Raw genomic sequence first — 15138 nt, 5'->3', positions numbered from 1 at the left:
CCTCACTTCATCCAGTAGGTCCAGGTTCACCTTTCTTTCTTCGTTCGATTCCTCGACCACGAAGTTCTGGAAACGTGGTGAGTTCTCCTAGATCTCTACTGGGATCATAGCGTCCGAACCATACACCAAATTAAATGGCGTTTCCTTGGTTGTGGATTGAGGGGTGGTGTAGTAGGCCCACATGATTCTAGGAACTTCTTCTGCCCAATTCCTTTTGGATTTGTCCAATCTTCTTTTCAGACCTCTGAGCAGAACTCGGTTGGCCGACTCCACCTATCCGTTCGTCTGGGGGTGTTCTACTGACGCAAATACTTGCTTTATTCCCAACTCTGTACATAGTTTACCCAGTTGCTGACTTGCGAATTGGGTACCATTATCAGATACTAACCTCTTCGGGATCCCGAAACGACACACTATGTTTTTCCACACAAAGTGTTGGACCTTGTGGGTCGTGATCTGCGCTACTGGTTCAGCTTCGATCCACTTCGTGAAGTACTCTATGGCAACCACGAGGTACTTCATCTGCCTTATTGCCAAAGGAAAGGGCCCCAAAATATCGATTCCCCACGTATGGAATGGCCATGGGCTGTATATCGATCTCAATTCTTCTACGGGTGCGTTGTGCCAATCAGCGTGTTGTTGGCGCTGTTTGCATCGTTGGGCGTATCTTGTGCAGTCTGCCCTCATGGTTGGCCAGTAATAACCTGCATGGAGGGCTTTTGATGAGAGAGATCGGCTGCCAATATGGCTACCATATATTCCTTCGTGTAGCTGTGCCATGATGCGCGAGCATTGCTCACCATCCACACATACCAGTATGGGATGGGTGAATCCGTGCCTAAATAACTTTCCATCAATTATAGTGTACTTGCTTGAATTTTTCTTTATTTTCTGGGCTTCTGCGGGATCTAACGGGAGTATTCCGTCAGCCAGGTAACACTGGTAGGCTATCATTCAAGTTTCTCCTACCTCGATCTGTTGAACCTGTGGCACTATCTCTCCAGGAACCGGATACCTGCTTATTCTAGGCGTTTTCATCATCTCCTGCGGTAACGATTGATGACTCCTCCTTGTCCCTTCCGAAGTGTCAACATGTTGGATTTCTGCCATTTTGTCCGTGGTTGTTCGAGGTGTCTTCAGAGTTTCCTGAATCACCGTCCTCTGCCTGCCCCCCTTGCCCGAACTGGCGAGTTTTGCAAGCAAGTCAGCTCGGGCATTTTGTTCTCTGGGTACATGGACTAACTCGAACACGTCGATTGATTCTTTCAGCACCTGGACGTATTCTAAATATGCGACCATTTGAGGGTCTTTAGCTTGGTACTCCCCCGTGACCTGTCCTGTAACTAACAAAGAATCACTTTTCGCCAACAATCCCCTTGCTCCCATTTCCTTTGCTAACAGCATTCCTGCGATCAGGCCCTTGTACTCCGCTTGGTTGTTACTAGCTTTGAAAGCGAAACGGAGGGCCTGCTCGATTAGCAACCCATCCAGACCTTCCAAAATGACACCTGCTCCACTACCTTGTTGGTTTGAGGAACCATCTACTGAGAGTACCCACTTGAAATCCGCCCCTTCTTGATGGGTAGCTGCTGAGGAGAGTTCTACTATGAAGTCGACATAGATCTGGCCCTTGATGGGGCCCCTGGGTTCATAATGTATGTCAAATTCAGATAATTCTACCGCCCATCGTGCCATTCTTCCCGCCACATCTGGTTTCTGCAAGACTTTGTGGATTGGAAGGTCCGCCATTACCATGACGATGAAACTCTGAAAATAATGGCGGAGCCTTCTTGCTGAAAAGACTACTGCTAAGGCCGCCTTTTCCAAGGTCTGGTATCTTACCTCCGACCCCTGCAACACCTTACTAACGAAGTAGATTGGTCTTTGTACCAGGTCCTGTTCTTGTAACAAGACTGAACTGATAGCCCTTTCTGTAACTGTGAAATACAAACGGAGTGGGGTACTTAGCTCGGGTTTGCACAATACTAGAGGGCTGGCCAGGTACTTCTTCAATTTTTCGAAAGCCTCCTCACAGTCACGGGTCCAGACGAACTTGTTGTTCCTTCTCAAGCACTGGAAATAAGGATGACCCTTGTCCTCTCCTGCCGACACGGACCTGGACAGAGCGACCATGTGCTCTATCAATTGCTGCACTTCTTTCACTGAGATCGGGCTTCTTATATTTATTATGTGATGTGAATGCAATAACAAGAATACATGATTCTTTGACATTCTTAGGAGCAACTTGAGTTGGTCATGAATTGGCACTTTACTTAGAATTGGATCAATGTTCTAATTCAAGAACTCACCAAGACTTTGCACCGAACCAAAGCTCACATGGAAGTCCATATATTGTCAAATGGAATCAAGCAACAAGAATTGAAGAACAACAATTGAAAACCGAACAGAATTGAAAGATATAACTACTGCACCGAACAGAAATTGAAGACTAAGCTAGGAAACACAAATTTAAACGGTGAAAAAGGATGAAGAACACTAAACATTGGAAACTACCGATTGAAATTGCAAGAGATGAAAGAATGAACACTTATGGAATGAAGCTTGCTGGATTTGAGACTTTGGAACTGCATTCACGCCACTTGGAGTCTTGTTCCAAGATAAGTGAAAGGTTGCCGCCACTTGAAGCTCACCATTGGCACACAAGATAAGGCAAAGGAAGAAGAAGACAACAAGACTCACAATTTCTCTCTAAACTTGAGTATAGTTTCTCTACTTCTAATTTCCAAATCTCATTTGTACAAGGGCAGCACCTTTATTTATAGCCTATAAGGTGCTGAAATGCTAAGCTAATCAAATGCAAATGTGCCCCTAAATGACACTCAAATTCGGCGCCAACTAGTGCATGAAGGAAGTGTGACTTTCCTTCCTAGTTTGGCACCTTCTAACTCATATCTACACTCCCCCTAGCATCCCTTACTAATTTCACACCTATTTATTAATATGCTTACCCCTACTCTACACAATAGAAATAAGAAGAGTCATCTTTTGATACTCTTGTCCCAAAGCTCTTGCCATGCTCCTAGTGATTCGTTGGGCTTGGGCCCCTTGTTGGGCTTGGGCTTCACGGGCTTGAGCGTCCTCTACTTGGTTTCCATCATTATGGCAACACACTTCTCGGGGTTCGCCTCGATTCCTCGTTCAGTGAGCAAAAAACCTAGGAATTTCCCTGCCTCTACTCCAAACACGCACTTCTCCAAGTCCAACTTTAACCTGTATTTTGCTATTGTAGTGAATTACTCTTCCAAGTCAGCTGCATGTTGTTCCCTCTGCTAGGTGGTGACCACCATGTCATCTACATATGCTTGGACTTTTTGTCCCAATATGGGTGCCAACACCCTGTCCATTAGTCGTTGGTAGGTGGCCCCTGCATTCTTCAGCCCAAAGGGCATGGCTTTATAGCAATAACAGGACAACTCGATCATGAACGCGGTGTTGCATTCGTCCCTAGGGTGCATCATGATCTTGTTGTAACCAGAGAAAGCATCCAGGAAGCTTAGCAACCTACACCCCGAGGCACTATCTACCAAGGCATCGATGTTGGGCAGCGGGTAAGAATCCTTTGGGTAGGCTTTGTTGAGATCCGTGAAGTCGACACACATTCTCCACTTCCCATTTGCTTTCTTCACTAGCACCACGTTGGCTAACCATTTAGGGTACTGGATTTCCCTGATGTGGCCAGCCTTCAACAGTTTCTCCGTCTCCTCCCGGATGACCTGTCGCTTCTCTTCGTTGAAATTTCGTCTTCTCTGGCGGACAGGCCGGACGCTGGGGTCCATAGTGAGGCGATGACACAAGAAATCAGGGTCAATGCAGGGCATGTCAGCGACGGACCACGCGAAGGCATCGAGGTGTCGTGCTATGACCTCAAAGATTTGGTTCCGTGACTCTCTGTTTAATGATTGCCCAAGTTTAAACATCTTCCTTCTGATCTCCCTCTCTACCACACCTCCGGCAGGCTCAGGTCGGTTTTCTCGGATGATCTCTTCTCGGGTCACTCCATGTTCCCTTGGTGGTATGAACGTGACAGAGAATATCCCTCCTTTCGTCTTTAGGCTATTTTTGTAACACTTCTTAGCTTCTCCTTTATCGGACGCGATGGTGATTACTGCTCCCTCAAGGGAGGGCAATTTCACTTTCATGTGTTTTGTGGAGGGAACTGCCCCCAGCCTGTTTAAGGTTGGTCTTCCCAATAGTATGTTGTAAGCTGAGGGTGCGTCGACGACAAGGTACCTAATATTATTAGTGCGCGAAGATAGGTTGTCTGTGAACGTGGTACTTAGTTCAATGCACCCATGGACTTCTACCTCATTCCCTGCGAAGCCATACAAACGTCTAACGTAGGGCTCTAATTGGTCCGTGGATAACCGTAAGTGGTTGAAGGTTGTTAAGAACATAACATCGGCCGAACTTCCTTGATCTACGAGGACATGGCGCACCCTTCTCCCGGCGGCGACTAGAGAGATTACCACTGGGTCATTATCGTGAGGTATGACACCTCGGAGGTCGGCTTGTGTGAAAACGAGGTCGACGTCGGGAATGAGATCTACCTGTGGTGCCTCCACTGTCGTCTGGGAGGCGGCACATTCCTTTCCTGAAAACCCTCCTGAGATAGTGTTTACCTCTCCATGAATAGGCACCTCGTGGCCCTGATCCGCTCCAGTAGTCACCAATGTCTGATCGTCCATCTCTTCTTGCAGGTAATCCTTCAGGAACCCGCTCTTTACTAACTCGTCTAGTTGATGCGCCAAGGCCAGGCAATTTCGTATATGGTGGCCATTCGCTTGGTGGAATTCACACCAAGCATTCTTTTTGGGCCCCATCTTCCTATCAGTCTTCGTTGGTACCTTGAATCTAACTGCTATGTTAGGGATGTCGATCAACTCCTTGAGCTCCACTCGGAAGTTATGCTTTGGGGGAGGATCCCTTCTCGTGCGTGCCCCCCTTGGGGTCCGCTCCTAGGGTTTTTCCGCCCCTTTCTTCTCCACTGTCGCTTCGTGGACTCTCATAGGCTGGGGTCGGGTGGTTGCTCGTGGTCGGACAGGAGCGACGAGGCCTTGCTTCTGCGTGACTCGGTCATCTGCGACAATGTGTGCTAACGCTCGACGTCGAATCTCTGTGAATGTCTTCGGGTAGACCCTTAGAAATGATTCGCTGAAGGGCCCTGGTAACATTCCCTTGACAAAGGCATTAACTATCATGGCCTCATCGGTGGGCTTCAAGCAGACCACTTGAATCCCGAATCTGTTCAGGTAGCCCTTCATGGATTCCCCCTAGTACTGCTTGACATAAAAAACATCGTAAGAAAGCCGGACGGGGGCCTTGTTTACAAGGTACTGTTCCTTGAACAGTGTGGCAAACTGATCAAAACTAGTAATGTGTCCGTCGAGGAGGCTGATGAACCATTCTAGTGCTGCACCTGATAGGGTGCCCATCAACATCTTACAGTAGACGACGTCAGATCCTCCGGTGAGCATCATCTAGGTGTTGAATGCTGTAAGATGGGCTTCTGGGTCTTCTACTCCTATGAAGGAGACTATCAGACCTAGAGACATTGTCGGTAACACGACACTCATGATTGCTCGCGAGAATGGCATGGGACGTGCCCTAAGTGGCACTGGTGGTGCACACTCGTCCTCCGCACGTTCTCCCACCTGTTGTAAGTCCCTTCGTATTTCCTCATTGGCTCTGCGTAATTCTGCGTTGTTCGCTCGAGAAGCTGCTACTTCTGCTTGGAGAGCGCGCATCGTATCCAGGACCTACTGCGTGGTCACATTGTTCTCCTCGGGGGGTGCCCTTCCCTCGGATCTGGCTGCAGCCCGTCTCGTACTCCTCATATTACTGGTTAAGACTCCTTACATAACTGTGAGTGGGACCTTGTTTTAACGAGCCCCACGGTGGGCGCCAAATGTTCTTGCCGGTTGACTCGCCTCACCGGTTGACTTCAACAGCTGCTTTGGCCCTCCTATCCTTGCCTGAGAACTATGCCTTCCCCGTCAAGAAACTTCTCACCTGGAAAGACAAAGGGGCGCCCTAGCGGCCGTTTGCACTCCGACGCTCAAGTCAGTATTAGGGCAAAGAACACTAAGTGTATATAATAACTTCAGTCTTAAAAACTGCATACCTTGTTAGGGTTCTTTGCACCCTTTAAATAGGTTGAAACTAGGGTTTACCTCTGTTCTGTTACCATTGTCTAGGGTTCCTTGGAGAATGTCCCTGTGCCGCTATTGTGTAATCTTAGCGTATTTGGCACATGAACCACCCTTAACTGGAGTGCAACGAATAATCAGAGTGGCCGCCTAGGTACCAACTTGGTGCACCTAATATTCAGCGCCATTTGTTTCGCGGGTTCCCTAAGTACCCACGTGCCATGCATGCAAAAACCCTAATTCTAATGGGCCCTTACGCCTCCTAGGATTATTCATGGTGCTGCGCCTTCATGCGTCATACACACCACGTGCATGGATCCCTCGTGACTTAGGCTTCCCACATATCTCTTGTCTTTAACTGTTATCTTAACGACATTCTAGGGCCCACCTTACGGGGCCTTCCACTTCATCCTGACGGCCGATGTCCGATCTTCTCCCTCTACTGGCAAGGTCCGATATCGATCTCCAACATCGGGCTTAGGATAGCAACCCAAAGATTGACCGACTCCCGGGTATGTGTCTGGTGCCCACTTCACGTGGCTCCCTTCCATTACCAAGTATCGACGTGCAATGTCTGTGGTCAGCCTCTGAGTCGATGACCAAGGACTGGTCGTAACATCTTTCTTAAAAAGTTTTGGTCATACATCTTTTCTCAAACTTGGTTTAGCTTTCTTATTTTGTGCTTTTCTTGTTTGTCCTTTAAAATTTCCTTAAGTTTTGTTGTAGTCCTATTAAGATCAAGTGCTAAGGGCTTTGTCCTTTTCATTTGAGAGATTTCAACACCTAGAAAGACCTTTGTTGAGGGGAAACTTTCTTTTTTGAGTGCCTTGTGTCTTCTCCTCTTTGTTTTACACAAGAGTGACGCATGATTGAGGGAGAGTGATCTAACTTTTCTTTCACTAATTCTTTGTTCATTATTTTTATTTTATGGCTCATCTTTCTTAAGGGGAATCATCAAAACCTCAATCTCCCCAAAAGGCTTTCCTTATGGGTGAGTTGGTGGCGGCAAAAAGGTCCCTAGAACAAAAGGAAGAAGAGATGAGGCAATTGGAGGAGAGACTCCAAAGGCTTGAAACCGCACAAGTAAGACCACCAAGGAGGTGGGAGCATAGGAGAGCTACAAGGAGCATCACTCAATATGACAACCATGAGGAAGATGAAGATTGAAGAATGAATCAATTTGATGAAAGGCCCCAACATCAACACCATCCTTCTAAAATTTATTTTCCCTATGTAAAATTGCCTAGATTTAATGGGGAAAGTGACCCCAACATTTAGTTAGGATGGGAGGCTAAGGTAGAGCAAGTTTTTAATGTACATGAGGTCCAAAAGGACCAAAAGGTAAAATTAGTCTCCTTAGAATTCTTAGAGTATGCCATGCAGTGGTGACATAAGATTGTAATGGAGATTGGGCTAAACAAGAGGCCAACCGTGGTCTCTTGGTATGATTTGAAAGAATGCATGCACACGAGGTTTGTTCCTCCTTATTATAAGAAGAAACTTTTGTTGAAACTCCAACGGCTTCAACAAGGACTTAGTAGTGTAGATGATTAGTTTAAAGAGCTTGAAACAATTTTAACTAAAATTGACATGCATGAAACTGAGGAGTCCAAAATTGCTAGATTTGTTAGTGGATTGAGAAGGGAAATCTAAGATGTGGTAGAACTTTATGAGTATTCATCATTAGAAAATTGGTTCACCTTGCCATCAAGGTAGAATATCAACTTTCAAAGAAAAATCATTTAAAAAACTTTCATAATGATGGCTACTACCAATTATCTTGGAAAAACAAAAACAAATCTTCTTCCCAAACTTTTTCTTCAAATTTTGAGAAAGATTCCACTTACAATCCTAGACGTTGTAAACCCTCCACTTCAACACCTAAGTCACCTACCAAAATCTCAAGTCAAAAGTGTTTTAAATGTTTAGGTTTTGGGCATATTGCAACCAATTGTCCTTCTAAAAGAAATATGATGGTCAAAGTGGGGGTTGTCATGAGTGATCATAGCTCACAAAGGTCTAGGTCCCCTACTTCTTCTAGATCCCTAAGTGAGGAAGAAAGTGAAATTCCATGTATAGGAGACTTATTAGTAGTGAGGCACATGCTAGGCCAAGTTTTAAATCCTTTTGATGAAAGTCAAAGGGAAAACATTTTCCACACTAGGTGCCTCATTAATGATAAGTTGTGTTCCTTAATAGTGGATGGGGAAGTTGTGCAAATGTGGCAAGCACAAGAGTGGTAGACAAACTTGGGTTACCTACCATCTCTCATGCAAAGCCCTATAAACTTCAATGGTTAAGTTAAGAGGGGGAAATAATAGTAAACAAGCAAGTCCTCATAGCCTTTTCTATTGGAAAGTATAAAGATGAGGTTTTATGTGATGTTGTGACAATGGAAGCCTCACATATTCTATTAGGAAGGCCTTGGCAATATGATAGACAAGTTCTTCATGATGGCATAACGAACAAAATGACTTTTAACTTCCAAGGGCACAAGGTTATCTTAAAACCCTCTCTCCCAAAGAGGTTCATGGGGACCAAATAAAAATAAAAAAACAAAAGAGAAAATGAAAAAGAGCAAGAAAGGAACGATGAACCGAGTCATAAAATATCATCTTACACAACTAAATCAATCATGTTGACTCGTGCCATGCTACAAATTACACCTCGAAGGTGTCTTTCTTCCTTATCTTTTTCATTACCAAATAAAAATTACTTGACATCTTGGACAAATAAACTTTGGGATGAACATTAAACACCTCTTAAGGGTTCTCACCTTTTGAGAGGATTTTTATCACCAAGCCCTTTCATCCCCAAATATTCTTTTCCTTACACCTCGAAGGTGTCTTTCTTCCTTATCTTTTTCATTACCAAATAAAAATTACTTGACATCTTGGACAAATAAACTTTGGGATGAACATCAAACACCTCTTAAGGGTTCTCACCTTTTGAGAGGATTTTTATCACCAAGCCCTTTCATCCCCAAATATTCTTTTCCAACATGGCTTGTAAAAAGAGCTCACACTTTTGAACTGCCTAAACTCAAAGAACATAAGTTTGTTCCACATCCCACACCCTGCACTATCTTATATGTGAACAAACTAACTATGTTATCTGTAGAAATTCTAAATTCGAGGTCAAATTCTATCAAACCTGGGGGGCATGATACAAACCAAGCCAACAAGAAGATGACCAAGGATGCACATTACCATTCACACCATGAGAAGTCATCTCAACAAACAAGTGAAGACCTCACCAAGGATCTAGCATACCTCACCAGAGGGAGAAATGGACACAAACCAGAGCATCTAATGTTCTTCCTGCTAGTCTTCTTAAGAATAAAACAAGTTGTAAATAATTTGGGCTCTTTTTAGGGGTCCAAATAGTAAGATAGGCTAGAATAAGGTTCATTTAGCATAATAGGTGGTGTAGTTATCATTTTAGCTTGTTCCTAGCCCTTTAGGAAGGAAATTTGACCTAGTTTCTAGAAGGACAAGCCTAGGGTGCGGTTTTGACTTAGACAAACCCTAAGGTTCCCTCTTTTTTTGTGTTTCCCATCCTACCCTTGCTTCTTGCTCACCAAGGCACCATCTCCAATAAATAGGGTGCCTTACTCCATGTATTGACATGTTGAATTTGAATAGAAAAGTTACTCTGCACAATTTGTGTGAGGTGTTTGTGAGACTTGTTTCCTCTTGGCTAGGTCTTATCTTGAGACTCTCAAGTGGCGGCCCTTCACTCATCTTGGTGGCTACCACACCCCAAGTGGCGTGAACCACTCTCACAACCACTCCATAAGCTACTCTTTTTCCACTCTTTTCAATTCATTTCAATGTCTTTGTCTTGAATTCTTGCTATTGGTTTTGATTTTGTTATATATTTATGGTTCATCATTTGGTTTGGCCATGACCACCATTGATGTTTACCTTATTGCCATTTCCATTCCCCATTGCATTTCATCTCTCACTTGATATTGATTTTTCATCTTTGTCTTTGTGAAGTGCACCTTCACACTTACTTAACCATTTGGTTAAGTTCGTGTCCAGTGGGAATCTTCCTACGGTTTCACTATAACTTGCTAAAATCCCAACTCTAAGTAAAGTGTCACCATAAAATGGAACCATATAAAAATCAACTCACATCAATCCATAAACCTTAACTTTCGATACCAAGCCTCCATTTTCATTTTGCTAATAAAGCCAAATTAAACTTTTCTACATCTCTAATTCCTAGCCCCCTCCACACTCTTTTTCTGTACACAAACTATTCCACTTAATCCAAGGAATTTTCCTCCCCTCTAACCTCCAACCCTATACAAAGTTACGTTGTATCTTAGTGATTAATTTGCATATTATTTTTGGTGCTTTAAAAAAGAATAAATACAAGAGAGGCACAACAGATAAGACAGACTTAACTACGCAGGCCCTTCCTATAAATGATAGCATTTTCCTTTTCTAGCTACTTAGCTTATTCGTAATATTCTGCACTTTTTCTTGTCAGAAAAGTTCTTTCCTAGGATTCCCTCTTACAAGTAGGCCTAAATATATAAGAGGAATGACCATAAAGCTACAATTTAAGGTTGTGGAAAAGGGACAGTAAGTCATTATCAATTCTTTCACCGCCAATTTTAGTCTTATAAAAATTCACCCTCAAGCTCGAAGCCATCTCAAAACACCTCAACACATATTTTATACATGAATATTATCAATTGCCTCACATATAAGTAGTGTGTTGTCCACAAACTGTAAAAGGCTAACCTCTACTCCACCTTCCCCATCGAAATGCCAAGCCAAGAAAAGGTCTGATTTCCTTAGTTGGGCTACCATTTACTAATACCTATAATGTAGATGATTCCATGAAAGGCCTAATCCAAGAAATCCATTTTCTGCAGAAACCCATATGACCCATCACATAATACATGAATACCCAGTTTACTAAGTTGTATGCTTTTTCAAAATTAATTTTAACTAGTGCATGATTATTTTATGACAAGTGTACCGACTCAGAAGTAATAAATTGTCCCTAAGGACAAATATCGAACCTACAAGGAATAGTTCTAAAATCTCAAGTATAATATTCACTAAATATAAAAAGATGTGTAAAAGTTTGTTTGAAAGGTTGTTTGTATCATGAATTTTTAAGAAATTAAATAAAAGAAAAGTAAATGATTTGGATGATTCAATTGGGAAAATTGGGATTGGGGTTAACTCTTCTCACTCGCCTGTATTTTCAATGAATTAAAAATATATCATTCCATCTTGATTGACATTGATACACATATAAAAATTATTCATATCGATTTCTCGCATACAAAATTATTAAGAATTATCATAAATATCCATTCCTCGCATATTTATAAAAAATTCTTATCATTATAAAACAATTAACATTTCAAATATATTCCTAGCATTCAAATATGTTAAGCATTATTATTTAGTTCAGATGCTTTGAAGTATTTTCCAATCAAATCTAAGGATCAATATTATGAATAAAGATTCAAAACTTTAAGAATAAAATGATAATAGCAATCACCAATCAAGAACATAATATTATAAATAAATATCACCTCAATACATAAGAGTTTGAACATATTACTCCCAACCTATTGCTTTTTGGAATGAATTAGTATGCACCACATCCTTACACACACTCCTTACATTTATCCACCAACAATATTATCCTTAACCTTATTAGAAAAATTAATGCTTTTTTTTATCAGCAAGTAAATGAATAAATATGAACCACTTTAGGGGTGACTCAACCCCTATACATGAACATAACACAACAATACCCACCAAACCCCTTCCAAACAACTTAGTCCTTACAAAACTAAAAACAACAAACAACCCAGCCAAAGGAGGAAACCTTGCAGAAGTTCACTTAATCGAAAACATACAGGCCACATGATCAAAGAACAACTCAGAATTAGTAAAGCGAGTAAAAGCAGATTTAGATGTTACCCAAGACCAAACCTTTAATTGATCCAAGGTGAACATTTTTGAATGATCAATCACTCCACCTTTAAAAATACGCTTAATCCTGTGCTTATAGATTTCACTAACAATTGCAATCCAAATACTACCCAAAACAACATTTATCTGGACAGGAGCATTTAACAAATTAAAATGCAAGAACTGGGAAATAGGATCAATATGATCTACCGACGATATCCCTAGTCAAGCATAACACTGTTTCCAAACTAGTTAAGCAATCCTGCATTCAAAAAACAAATGACTTGTTGACTCCATTTCCACCCTGCAAAAACAACAAAGGTTGCTATCAACCGAGACCCCGCGTCTTTTCAAGTTATCTTTAGTGACAACTGAATTAAGCAACACCCTCCAAGCAGTAAAGTGGGCTGAAGGAAAAGCAAAAGTCTTCCATAGGGGAACTGTTAGATATTATTAGATATAATTAGATATTATTTGATATTATGAGATATTCTAGATATTGTTAGATATTTCATATTTATGTAATGGGCTTAGCCCATATGTTTCTTTTCCTATATAAACATAACCCTATGTGTTCAATATACACAAAGGATTTACCCTATTTTTTCTTTTCTTTTAATATGGTATCTAGAGCATAAGGTTAGGGTTTAGGGTTTAATTTTTATTGGTGAACCCACTATTCACTAGAATTTTCCAACCACCGCCCCACTGCCTCGTCGGAGCCGCCACTGCCTCGCCGGAGCCACCGTCAAAATCTTGCCGGAGACGTCGTCAAAATCTCGTTGGAGCCTCCGCTGGAGACGCTGCCAGAGCCTTCATCTTTGTGTTTTCCGCCAATTAACCGGTGACTGGATTTGTCCTTATCTTCTATATCTTCTTTTGTTTTCGCTGCCGCTACCACTATGGCTTCTTCCGGAGTCATTATGCCAGATCCATCTATTTATACTAATTACGTCAATGTTCATTTTTCCATTGGCAAATTGAATGGAACCAATTATGACACTTGAGCATCATATATTAAATTATGGCTTAAGAGTCAATGTTATGTTGATCATGTTACTCATCCTACTGTTGCTGAAAATGAGGTTTCCCATTGGTTGAAAATTGATGCTCAATTATGCATTGTTATCAAATCTACCATTCACTCATCTTTAAAACAACTTTTTCGTACCTATGAGACATGTTCAGAAGTTTGGGAACAAGCAAAATTATTATACACAAATGATACTCAATGTCTTTATGGTGTGTGTCAAAATTTTCTCACAATTGTTGCTCTCAAACGTCTTCATGGTACAATGGCAGAATATCTGGGTAAACTTCATGCTCTTCTTCATGATTTTAATGAGTTATTACCTCATTCCCCCACTCCTTCTAAAGAACTAGAACAAATATCCAAGTTCTTCATATTATTGGGTTTACATGGCCTTCCTGATGATTATTCTCACGTTCGTGATCAAATTTTGGGATCTCCTATCGTACCCAATTTTACTTCCACTTGTTTGACCCTTTTGGTGTGTCAGGTAAACACACCACTGATATATAACGTCTCATGTTGATGACTCTTCTTCTTTATGCTCTCAACATAATGATCGTATTCGCCTTCACAAGCCGGGCAAAGGGCGTCACAAGTGTGACCATTGTGGCAAACTTGGCCACAAAATTGACAGATGTTATGCCTTACATGGTCGTCCTCCTAAATCTGTTGTGGTTGCTCAAACTACCCCTGTGCAACCTTCTACTGTGGACCATACTAACAATTGCAATCCAAACACTAGCCAAAACAACATTTACCTGGACATGAGCATTTAACAAATTAAAATGCAAGAAGTGTGAAACAGGATCAACATGATCTACCGACGATATCCATAGCCAAGCATAACATTGTTTCCAAACTAGCTAAGCAATCCTGCATTCAAAAAACAAATGACTTGTTGACTCCATTTCCACCCTGCAAAAACAACAAAGGTTGCTATCAACTGAGACCCCGCGTCTTTCCAAGTTATCTTTAATGGCAACTGAATTAAGCAACACCCTCCAAGGAGTAAACTGGGCTGAAGGCAAAGCAAAAGTCTTAACATAGGCAGACTTTACTGAAAACCCACTATCCTTACCAACCTTCCAAACCCAACTATCTTCATAATTAAAGACAGGGGCCTTTCCATGCACCTCTTGTACCAACTGGACTTCTTGAAATTTCTCCCAATCAAACAAACCTCTCCTCCATACCAACTTCCACTCCCATCTATCATTAAACCACTCCCCCAAAGACTCTAAATTACCTTTTTTTACTACCACACAAAGAAAACAGTCTTGGATATTTGCTTTTCAAATCTTTGTTGCCCACCCAAACATCTTTCCAGAACAAGACTTCCTTCTCGTTTCCCACTCTCCACTCAAAACAGTTCTCAAAGTTTCTACCCCATTCCTCCATCCCCCAAACCCCTTCAAATCTCTCCACTAGTTGGAATCCTCAACATTGATCCTTTGTTCTTGCAAGTTTCTCCAACCTCCATATTTAGATTTGAGAATTTCCTTCCACAAACCACCCTTCTTGGTACCCAGACGCCAAATCTACTTTCCCAGTAGAGCTGCATTGAAAAACCTTAAGTTTAAAATACTAAGATAGAGCTCGCAAGGCTTTTTCCACGAAACCCACACTATTTTCCTTCCTTATGAACCCCAACCCCACAAAAACCTTCTCTGAATTTTCTCAATCTCCTTTAGCATAACAGAAGGAAACTTACACACACACACACACACACACACACACACACACACACACATATATATATATATATAGAACAACAAAATAGAAGAAAGAACTGACTTAATTAGACAAACTCTCCCGACTAACGAAAGAAATCTACCTTTCCATCTACCTAATCTAGTCTTACCTTTTTCTAACACTTTGTCCCAAAACGAGAATCTCCTTTGGCTCCCCCCCCCTCCACGACCAAACCTAAATATTTGAAGGGAGTTTTCATCACTTCACAGTTAAGGATTGCTGCAAACTGCTGAAT

At 41.9% G+C, this 15138-nt stretch overlaps 1 protein-coding gene across 1 annotated transcript; it reads right to left on the bottom strand.

The window, feature by feature from the left end:
* Positions 1-683: 683 nt before the first annotated feature.
* Positions 684-2133, bottom strand: LOC137839403 (uncharacterized). Its single transcript, XM_068648520.2, has 2 exons — positions 1244-2133; positions 684-771 (listed from the first exon to the last, which is right to left on the bottom strand). Exons 1-2 carry the CDS (start codon positions 2131-2133, stop codon positions 684-686), a joined length of 978 nt encoding a protein of 325 aa, XP_068504621.2.
* Positions 2134-15138: the final 13005 nt, after the last annotated feature.

This window comes from Phaseolus vulgaris, chromosome 3 (assembly GCF_051622355.1).
Source record: "Phaseolus vulgaris cultivar YP4 chromosome 3, ASM5162235v1, whole genome shotgun sequence".
Lineage (NCBI taxonomy): Eukaryota > Viridiplantae > Streptophyta > Magnoliopsida > Fabales > Fabaceae > Phaseolus > Phaseolus vulgaris.
This window is presented reverse-complemented; position numbering and strand designations above follow the sequence as displayed.